The sequence below is a fragment of the Sturnus vulgaris genome, unplaced genomic scaffold (assembly GCF_052056855.1).
Source record: "Sturnus vulgaris isolate bStuVul1 unplaced genomic scaffold, bStuVul1.hap1 Scaffold_87, whole genome shotgun sequence".
In the NCBI taxonomy this organism is placed as follows: Eukaryota; Metazoa; Chordata; class Aves; order Passeriformes; family Sturnidae; genus Sturnus; species Sturnus vulgaris.
The window spans coordinates 1,440,068-1,451,037 of NW_028276756.1; the positions used below are offsets into that span (position 1 = coordinate 1,440,068).

Here is a 10,970-nt window from a genome sequence, read left to right on the forward strand (position 1 = left end):
CCAACTGTTGCTTTTCATAATAATCTTCTGCCAAATCCCCTGCCATTTTTATAATTAATTGTTTCTCTGTCTCAGTCAGTGCATCCAATAATAATTGCATATCGTTCCAATCTGGATTATGTTATTTTATTATAAATCACAGACATTTAGCTGTGTTAACTGGATCACTGTGGTAATTTCTAGCAATCTTTTCCCATGCCTCCAAGTCGATTGTGGAGAAGGGAACTTTAACCAATACCATTCCTCCCTCTGGTCCCCCTGCCTCTCACAGAGATACCTGTAATATGTGTGTCTGTTAGCTGAGTCGTGATTGTTTTCTTTAAAGAGTCAAGCAGCTAATAGTTGCTATAAAGTTGTTTATTGCAAAGGCACATCAGTCTCAAAAGGCAAAGAGTCACAAGCGTTCAGGTCCATGCTAAAGTTTTGGTATAGAATCCTAAATAGGTAAAGTCCCAGTCAGAAGCAGAAGCTGCTCCCAAAGGTCCTGAAGGGCCGATGTTGCTGGGGCAGCTCCTGTCATCTTTAGGTGATGATGGTGGTGGTGAGGAGAGAAGTGAGAGAGCAGGAACAAAATCAAAAGACAAGAAGCAAAAGGTGAGTCTCTCCCCAGTGCATAGATTCTTATATCCAAACTTCCCAACAAGCTAAAGACACAAACTCAAACCTAGTTCTAGTTTCTTAGCACAGCAGCTATGTATAAACTACATATATGTTCTATCTTGTTCTATCTAAAAAAATGTAAGCAATATTCTTAGTATAGTTTTATTATGTCTAAAACTATGTTCCTGGAGCCTCCACAGAAACACTAGTATCTAAGGCTATATTTTTCAACCCTCACTAGAACTCATGCTTCTACACTGGTCTCTGAGATCTTTACTCTCTAAAAGCACTTAAAATTTATTCTTACTTTCTTCCTTATTCTAAAACTTAAACTTACACCTCTACTTTATGTGTGAGTGGCTTAATATACTTGAATCCGTCCAAAGGTTTTAATTCAATCCCTGCACTCTGATTTCTCTCTGAAGAATTTGGAGAGACCCTTGACTTACAGACTCCAACATCTGTTGTCTGGTCTGGTGTGTGATCAGAAGGGGGTCTCCATCCTCTGAGTCCTCATCCCTTTCCTGTTTTACCTGGGGGGACCTCAGAAAATCGTCTGCCAGATCTTGTTCCTGGGCCACAGTCTGGTAAACCTTATCAGATTATGTGCATCTTTGCCCTATGCTACACACTGAACAACACTGCTTGAGCTTTCCTCTCTTAGTCTTATTCTCCTTCTCTAGGGTCAATACCAGTGGGTTAGATGGAGCCCTGAGCTCACAATCCCTCTGCCATTCGGGGTGATTTCTAAGGGAGAAAAACATATCTGCACATGATACATCTGTCCACTTCCCTTCCCTCCTGAGAAATAGCATGAGCTGTAATAGCGTGTTAAAATCCAAAGTTCCACTGGGTGGTCACTTTGCTCCATTGTCCAATTTATATAAAGGCCACCAGGCCTTGCAGAATCTAACAAGGTCTCTCTTGGTTTCTGTGCCTCCCATGGCCAGCAGCATCTTTCAATGTGCAATAACACAGCCTAATGGACTGGCCTTAGGGATCTCTTTACTTTGTCCAGTTCCCATTATCTTCTCCTTGTCTTGTCTTGTTTCCACCCATACTTTTCCTCACACAATTTCACTGTTCTTTTCCAGTTTTCTTCCCACACACAACCCCAATTTGCGGGCATCCAGTATTACTTTCCACATACTAATTTCAGAATTTTAGGTTAAACACTGACTTGGTTAGAATAGTTTTGCAATTTGCACTTGGGGCATACATCCTGCTGGTTATTAGAGCAACAATGCCAATGTATTTCAGAACCTCTACACTGTAATAAACCCCACGCCAGATGCCTTGATCCTCTGACAGCTCTAAATCGCCCACAAAGACAAATTATCCTGTTCACCCCCTCTGGAATACTCAGAATCCCTACTTCAGGTTGTTCCCAGTCCAAGGTTACCAATCTCCCTGCAGAGGTTTCTTATATCCCTCCTAGACAGACCCGTTCATTCTCTCTTCTTATCCAATGACTTATTGGATCAAGATATTCCCAGGGATCAAGTCCAAACCACTGTTGTGGGGATACTCCTTCAATTTGTCTATCTACTCTTAAAACAAACACTAGCCACTCTGTCTTCAATCACAACACTCCTCCCTTCTCACTTGCACTCACCTCACACTGACCGCACTCCTTTGCTTTTCTCCGGCTGCCTCAGTCGCCCGAGGCTGGAAAGGCACATAGAGCTCCACACTCGATTATTCACTCACTGACACACTCAACAACTCAACATGTCCCGAGTTAACAGTCACACAAAACAGCAGCAAAATCAAGGGTTCATTCAACTCACCCCCAGAGTCACTAGAGGGCTGCTCTATCAGCTCAGTGAGACCCCTCTGTCAGTGGCGTTATCAGCCGGGGATCGACCCCTCTCCCTCTGTCTCTGGCCCCCTTGGCCAGCAGCTTGCAAGCCCACTGAGACTGTGCTGAGTGTCAGACGTCTCTGTACGACTCACCAGCAGCCCTGTTATAAATATTTATTACATATTGTTTTATCCACAGTGCCAGCAGGTCGTTGTCTGTCCCCGCGGTGAGTGAGCCAAGGTTCAGGATCCCTCCAGGAAAAAATCCCGGGGCACCCCTCAGGGTGTCTGCCCTGGTGGTGCTCCCTCAGCCAGACAGATCTCCTGGCTGGCTCGCCAATAATGAAGCACAGAAAAACTCCACAACTCGTACAAGTTGAAAAGTAGGTATGAATAATTTATTCAGCACTGAGGTGCATGGGGGATAGCTCCTTCAAAAACATGCACACCTTTGGTGACTTGTGCCTCTCTTTCTATTCTCTACAAGTTAGAATTGCACAACGCACCTAATACATATTCATTTCCTAACCCTGCCTGTCCCCTCTTGGTATTATAATTAACTCCACGCCTCTTTGTGACTGCACACTGCTCCTTGTTGGTCGCTCTGGTCATCGTCTGGAGGTCCTTGGGATGAAGTAAACAGTCTTCCTCTCAGTTGAACTTTTCACCTTGCCTTCTTTGCACATGTGTATTAGCTTTTCCTCACCTTCCAGACCTTGATACCAGTTTTCACTTGCTCAGGGGTCTGAGGAAACCTCCTTATATGGAAGAGGCCTCGTTCTTCCACCCTGTTTATGCATTCTTGTTCCATCTTATCTTGTAGCCTTGCTCTGTTCTCCTGTTCTTGCAAAGACAATGAACATTAAGCATTCAGAGAATCATGTCACCCCCCTTCTAGTTAAAGCATCCTCCTGTATTTTTAATCTTTACACTTTAATTTTAATTTTAATTTCCCCCTGTTTCATCATGAGGTCCCCACAGTGTTCCAGTGATCTCCATAGAAGGAAAGAATCAAGCCCCAGTGGTGCAGGGGCAGTCACAGGAGGACAAGGCCAGCCAGACTTGACAGTACTGGCAGATTTTGCCTGGGGGCAACCCTTGGATCTACAGTATTTTAGAGGTGGAATCCCAATTTCAGACATGGGCACATGGAGGACATGGATGGTTCTTTTCGATAGGAAGGAAAGCACAGAACACCGGTGTTTCAGGGACAGATGAAAGGCAGACATCAGAGGCCAAGGCTAGACAGGCCTGGCAGGTTTTGTCTGAAAGCAACTCTTGGATTTAAGGAATTTCACAGGTGGAATCCCAATTTTGTCCGTTTCTGTGTAGATTAGAAGGATGGTTCTTTTCCATTGGAAGGAAAACACAGAGCCCCAGCATTTCAAAGGCAGATGAGAGGTGAATCCTGGAAGGCAAAGCCAGCCTGACCTGTTTGTCCTGACAGCTTTTGTCATGGAGGAATCCTTGGATATATGGAATTTGGGAGGAGGAATCTCAATTTTGACCACAGACACCTTGAGAAGGACAGTTCTTTTCCCCTGGAAGAAAAGCCTGGAGCCCCAGTGTTTGCAAAGCAGGGGAGAGGCAGCCCCCAAGAGGCCAAGGGCAGCCTGACCTGCCTGTGCTGGCACCTTCCAGTTAACATGCCTTGGTTCCATGAGGCCCTGCAGGGTCACAATGTTCCCCTTGCTTCTGTAGTGGCACAATGGCCCAATGACACCATGAGGTCCTGCAATGTCACAATGGCTTCATGCTTCCACAGTGCCCTGATGTGTCACAATGGCCCCACGGCTCCACGTGCCTTCTCTGTGTCACAATGGCTCCTCTACACTACAGGCTTCACAAGGTCAGAATGAACCCTTGGTCCTTGGGGCCCTTGAGTTTCATAAAGCTCTCCTTGATTCTATGAGGCACCAGAGCGTCAGAATGGTTCCATGAGGTTCCAAAGTGTCACCATGGTCACTGTCAGAGGCTGGATGAGATCAATGTCCCAGACACCTGGGGATGAGTTGTCAATCAGTCACACAGTGGGGTGGTGCTGACCCAGGCTCTGATTGCCCCAGCAATCACAAGTCCCACCTGGGGGAGGCCCACGAAGGCCCAGGGGCTTAAAACACAGAGCAGGTGCTCAGCCCATGGTCCATACCCTGCCTTCTCCTGGGGTCTGTGTCTCACCCACACTGGAACCCTCGGAGCTGGGAGCCATGTGTGTGTCTGTCTATAGAGCTTCTGTCCTTCTGTCTCTCTCTCTTTCCTCTCCTTCTACTGGTCTTTATATGGAACAGTTTTGGGCACCTCAACAATCTAAGTGTTTAAAGGTTTCTTGATTAAATAGGCAAATTTAATGAAATTCTGGCTACGGTAAGTGTTTTATGTTGAGTTGGATGTTGTATTAAATCCTTTTCCAAAGTTCCTTGATTTTTTATACTTTAAAAGTAAAATTTTATGTATTTTTGACATCTAGAAAATATCTGATTGGGGATTCTCCTGTGCACCAAACTCAAGTAAAGGAACCTCTGGTCACCCCCAGCATTTCACTGTTCTAGGGTGTTCCAGCCCTGCAGGCTCACCATGGCCTCTTGTTTCCATCAGGCCCTGCTGTGTCACACTGGCCCTTGGTTCCATGAGCATCTGGAGTGTCACACAGCTTGATGACATTTGTCCTTGCTGCCCCTGCCATCCCACTGCCCCAGCAACAGCCCCGAGCCCCCCGTGAGGGACAGGCCCTGCTGGGCCAGGCCTGGGCTCAGGCCTTGGCCTTTCTGCTTCCTCCACCCAGCCCAGGCCTTGCTCAGCATTGCAGTTCCCTGCTCAACGCCTCGGGCTCCTGCAATCCTGCCCTCAAGGATCTGCTCTCACCAGTCCCTGGGGAGCCTTTGGCACTCCCTGCCCTCAGTGGGGCCACTGATGCTCCAAGGGACTTGGAGTTTTGCTTCTGACTCCTGGAGCAGCTTCTTCAACCTTCTCTCAGTGCCTGAGGGTCCTGCACTCAGCCCTAAATCCACCAGGGGGATCATTAAATACAAAAAGTTCTCAGGAGCTCTTTGTCTTCCTTCAATTGTCTTCAAGTCTCCAGGGCTTGTGCAGCTGCTTGGAGAATGCTTGGAGTTCTTTTAAGGAAGAAGATTTCAAAGTGCACCTCATTACTTTTTTTCTTTAATCATGTGAGCATTTTTTTTCGTTTTCATTTCTGAGAAGAGCTGATAGAAGCATTCCCCAAGTGATCTTGATGCTGAATGTCTCCTTAGGAGGTGTGGGCACACAGAAGAATGAGCCCCTTGCAGGCTGACCCTGTTTGGACAACCTGCTCCTCACCCCCAGCCTCACCATGTCTGACATTCCCCACCTGGGACTGACATCCCTGTGCCCTGCAGCAGAACCTTGTCCCCTGAGCTCTGCAGCTGGCTGTCCCAGCCCATTGCACCATGTCCCACCTGCTCTCCTCAGGGCTCTGCCTGCACACAGGCCCAGGAGAAGTTTTCCTGTTTGTGAGGAAAGAATGGAAAAGCCTGAGCAGATTTCCTAAACGACAAACCCCCACTGTAGAACCACATGCTCAATCCAGGCTGCCTGGAAGGCTCTCCTTTCTGCAAGGGCGAGTGTGAGCAGAAATGATCTCTGTAAGCAGAATTCTCTGAGTCTTTCAGCTGAATTCTCTGTCCCTGTCCTTTCCCTGGATCTCTGTTGCAGATGGAAGCTGTTGGTGCCATTCTCACCTTTAAGCCCTCTTTTGAATGCAGACAGTCCAGGTGTGTTAAGCAGGTGTCACTGAGTTTATTCAAAGCTTTTGGATCCTCATGGAACCAAGGCGACAACTGTGACAGAGCGGGAACTAATGGAACCAAGGAGACAATTGTGACAGCTCAGAGCCTCACAGAAACAAGGCTCCATTGTGACACTGAGGGCAATCATGGAATCAAGGAGACCATAGTGACACAGCCAGGCCACACGGAACCAATGTTCCCTTGTGACAATGCAGATCCAAGGATGTCATGGTGACACTGTGACCTCATGGATCCAAGGGGCCATTGTGACACTGAAGAACTACATGGAACCCAGGGTCCAGAGTGTCACAGCAGGGCCTCATGGAACAAAGGAGACCAGTGTCATTTAGGAACCTTATGGAACCGAGGGTCCACTATGACACTGCATAAACAAGGAGACCATTGTGATACTAGGGAAACTCATGGAACCAAGCAGCCCCTGTGACACTCCAGGGCCTCGTTGAACCAGGGAGACCATTGTGACATTCAGAACCTCATGGCACTGAGGGTTTATTGTGACAAAGCAGGGTCCCATGGAACCAAGTGTCCATTGTGACGATGTGGATCCCAAGAGACCATGGTGACACTATGGAACCTCATGGAACCAAGGGTCCATTGTGACACTCCATGGCCTCGTGGAACCAAGGAGATCATTGTGACGTAATGGAACCTCATGGAACCAAGGGTCCATTGTTACAGTCCAGAACCAAGAAGACCATTCTGACAGTCCAGAACCTCATGGGACCAAGATTCCATTGTTATACAGTGGGGCTTCATGGCACCAAGGAGCCACTGAGACACAGCAGGGCCACATGGGACCAATGGTCCATAGTGATACTGCAGATCCAGGGAGACCATGGTGATACCACAGAACCTCATGGAACCAAGAGTCCAGAGTGACACAGCAGAACCTCTTGGAATCAAGGCAACCATGTTAGGCTATGGAGCCTCATGAAACCAAGAGACCATGGTGACATTGCAGGGCTTCATTTGAACAAAGGACATGGTTGATGGGACAGGACCTCATGGGAACAATGGGACATTGTGACATTGCAGAGCCCCATGGAACCAAGGAGACCACTGTGACACTGAGGAACCTCATGGAACCATACAGCCATTTTCACACTGCAGACCCGAGGAGAGCATTGCTGACAGTACAAAACCTCATGGAACTGAGGGGTCATTGTTATCCAGCAAGACCTCGTAGAACCAAGGGGCCATGGTGACATTGTGGGTCCTCATGAACCAAATATTCATTGTGACATTGCAGGGCTGCTTTACCAATTGTCCATTGTAATACTGAGGATCCAAGAGACTGTGGTGACACCATGACAGTTCATGGAACCAAGGGGTTGTTGTGACACACCAAGGCCTCGTGGCACCAAGGAGAGCATTGTGGCAGTGCAGAACCTAGGAGGCCATTTTGACAGTACAGACCCAAATGGAACCAAGGGTCCATTGTTATACAGCAGGGCCCCATGGAAACAAGGGGCCATTGTGAAACTGTGCAAGGGCCATAATGGAGACAAGGACAGCACTGACACTGAAATCCACAGGATAGAAAGTTTTGAACACAGTTTTGAATATCTGAAAACAGATATTCTTTATTACATCATGGTGGTCACTGTGGCAAACCTTCCTCCATTCGAGTGCACTGAGCATTGAATGAACAGAGTTTTTATCACACACACTGGTTACATACTCTTTAGCTATCCCCGCTTTCTTTGAATTTATTGGACACAGTTACACTCCTTATCACAAGTCCTTATATGGTTCTTTGGGGTCTGTCTTCAACATCCAGTGCCCTTTTCAGGGAGCTTCTTCTCAACCTCCACTTTTGAGTTAGCGCTGTATTATCTTTTTTTATAATTTCTGCTTTATCAGCCTTGCAGAGCTGAGCTGGCATCCTCCTTGCATTTTGTGTGACTTCTGTTTTCCTCAGCTACATCCTTTATCTGTTTCTCCAAGGCTGTGCTGTTCTGTTCTCTGCCCTTGATCAGTGTAAATGTTGTTCTGTTCTCCTGTCCTTGTCACAGTGCTCACCCCACATGAGGCGTGTTTGCAACCCCCTCCAAGCCATGGGCTTGGGGTGGGCAAGTGTTCCTGAGGGAACAGGGATGGGACAGCTGGGCTGGACTGACCCAAGGGATGTTCCATTCCATGGGACATCATGATCAGGAATAAACTGAGAGAAGAGAGGGGCAAGGGGCATAGGGGATTAGTTTCTTTTTTAAGATATTTTTTTTATTAAAACAGTACCTACACATACAGAATCCTCTCCTGCCACAATGTGGTTAAATATCTTCTGCTGCTAGGAGATTTCCTGTGGATTTGCTTTACTTCTGTGTATGGCCTCTGCTTTTTGTGGTTGGTTTGTTTGTAGGGTTTTTGTGTAGTTATGGGTGGGTCTTGCTTTGTTGATTTTTTTTTTGTTGGGTTTGATTTTTTCATGTTGAACTGCCTTTTTTCTGATACATAAGTTCTACCATTTTTTGTGGTAAGAGAAATGTACCCAACTCAGTCATTTTGCCAAATTACATTTTGCAGTCAACATTAACTGGATGAGTTCAGTCACAAACTCCCTAGAACTTTGCAGCATCCACAAAGGAATTGAAAGTGCATTTCATGCCATTGTAGAGATAATAGAAATGTTCCACGGTGTGGTCGAGGGCTGGTCACTGAGGGATGTCACCAGGGAGTGGCTGCCAAGAGGACTCTGTGCCATGGATGACATTTGACCCTCATTGTTCAGCCAAATTCCCACCCACCCCATGTTCCTCTCCTGCAGCCCAGCTCTCTCCAATCTGGCTCTGAGGAGAGCACAGCAGACCATGTCCCAGGCCTGGCTAAAGTCTGGGCACACAACATCCCCTTCTTTTCCCTCCCATGGGGGTTCTGCAATCCCTGCCTTGTGCTGCCAGTGCCTGGAATGGCTGCAGGAGGATTTGCCACCTGCCCTTCCCTGCTGAGCCTGACCAGTCCGTGACTGTCCCAGTGCCCCTCCCTTCCCTGTTTGCAGACTGGTTCAATGTCTGCCCTTCCCAAGTGCCCAGGACCCTCTGGGATGGCTCTGGCCTTTCCAAGGGGTTTGAGAGAGGTCCCACAGTGACACTGTCCAGCCTTCTCAACATCGTAAACACCAAAAGCCTTTTCCACATCCCTGAGTTTCAGGTGAGTGCCCAGAACACAGCACAGCCCTGTCCAGGTCCTGAGGGCAATTCAGAAGGGAGGCAACTCTGATTTCTCCCCACAGACCAGGGTACTTTATTAAAAAAATGTACAGAGAATAAGCTTTTTAAAAGTCATTGTGCTATAAAAAAAAGGTAAATATTAATGTAGGAATATTATGAGTAGTGAAATTAATTTGTGAAATACATGATATCAGTAGAAAAATTGTATAACATTAGCAAAAAATTTCGAAGAGAAGAAAAACAGATTATAGTTACTTCCATTCTGAGTGCTCTGCAGAAGAAAGATGCAGTTTATTGCTTCAGAAAAAATCCAGTCAACCCTTTGCTCAGGGCATCCTTGAGCTCCTTGTTTCTCAGGCTGTAGATGAAGGGGTTCAGGGCGGGAGGCACCAACGTGTACATTGCTGACAAGGAGAGATCCAATGTTGAGGAGGGGATGGAGGAGGGCTTCAGGTAGGTAAATATACCAGTGCTGATAAACAGGGAGACCACAGCCAGGTGAGGGAGGCAGGTGGAAAAGGCTTTGTGCCTTCTCTGCTCAGAGGGGATCCTCAGCACAGCCCTGAAGATCTGCACATAGGAGAAAACCATGAACACAAAACAACCAAGTGCTAAACAGACACTAAAAATGAGAAACCCAAGTTCCCTGAGATAGGATTTGGAGCAGGAGAGCTTGAGGATGTGTGGGATTTCACAGAAGAACTGGCCCAGGGCATTGCCATGGCACAGGGGCAGGGAAATTATATTGGCTGTGTGAAGCAGAGCATTGAGAAAGGCACTGGCCCAGGCAGCTGCTGCCATGTGGGCACAAGCTCTGCTGCCCAGGAGGGTCCCGTAGTGCAGGGGTTTGCAGATGGACACGTAGCGGTCGTAGCACATGATGGTCAGGAGATAAAACTCTGCTGACATGAAGAACATATAAAAAAAGACCTGTGCAGCACATCCTTCATAGGAGATGTGTCTGGTGTCCCAGAGGGAATTGTGCATGGCTTTGGGGACAGTGGTGCAGATGCAGCCCAGGTCGCTGAGGGCCAGGTTGAGCAGGAAGAAGAACATGGGGGTGTGCAGGTGGTGGCCGCAGGCTACGGCGCTGATGATGAGGCCGTTGGCCAGGAGGGCAGCCAGGGAGATGGCCAGGAAGAGGCAGAAGTGCAGGAGCTGCAGCTGCCGCGTGTCTGCCAATGGCAGCAGGAGGAAGTGGCTGATGGAGCTGCTGTTGGACATTTCTTCACTCTGGACATGGTGGACTGCTGAAAGAAGACATTGTAAAACTGTGACCAACTCCTTTGACTCAATCCAATGCTATTTTCTTAGGAATCCACTCAAAATACTGCTCTTCTTGTTTTGGCAACTTTGCTAAACATTTCTCTGTTTGGGTATCTGTTGCTGCTGATTTACTGTCTCATCTACATCATTGCTCTCAGCCTGAAATACTGGGGACCCCAAAGGGAAAACAGGGCTCCCTGTTCCCCAAGGCAGTCAGTCCTGCTGGTCCCACACTAGTGCCCTTTGCTCATTTCCCCTCCCTCTATTTCATTGTGATCGCATTTAAAACATTCTTGAAAAATTAAGTGGACTTTGAAGGATCCAATTAAAAAATACTTTTCCC

General features: G+C 47.4%; 1 protein-coding gene across 1 annotated transcript; it reads right to left on the reverse strand.

Annotated features, from left to right (window-relative positions):
• Window positions 1-9,511: 9,511 nt before the first annotated feature.
• LOC148217280 (olfactory receptor 14I1-like) lies at window positions 9,512-10,585 on the reverse strand. The gene has a single exon (XM_088158779.1). It carries the CDS (start codon window positions 10,583-10,585, stop codon window positions 9,653-9,655), a length of 933 nt encoding a protein of 310 aa, XP_088014905.1. The 3' UTR covers window positions 9,512-9,652.
• Between the last annotated feature and the right edge of the window lie 385 nt (window positions 10,586-10,970).

Bases quoted from the DNA above. Each gene is read 5' to 3' on its own strand.
- LOC148217280 (XM_088158779.1), bottom strand. From the start codon at position 10,585: ATGTCCAACAGCAGCTCCATCAGCCACTTCCTCCTGCTGCCATTGGCA.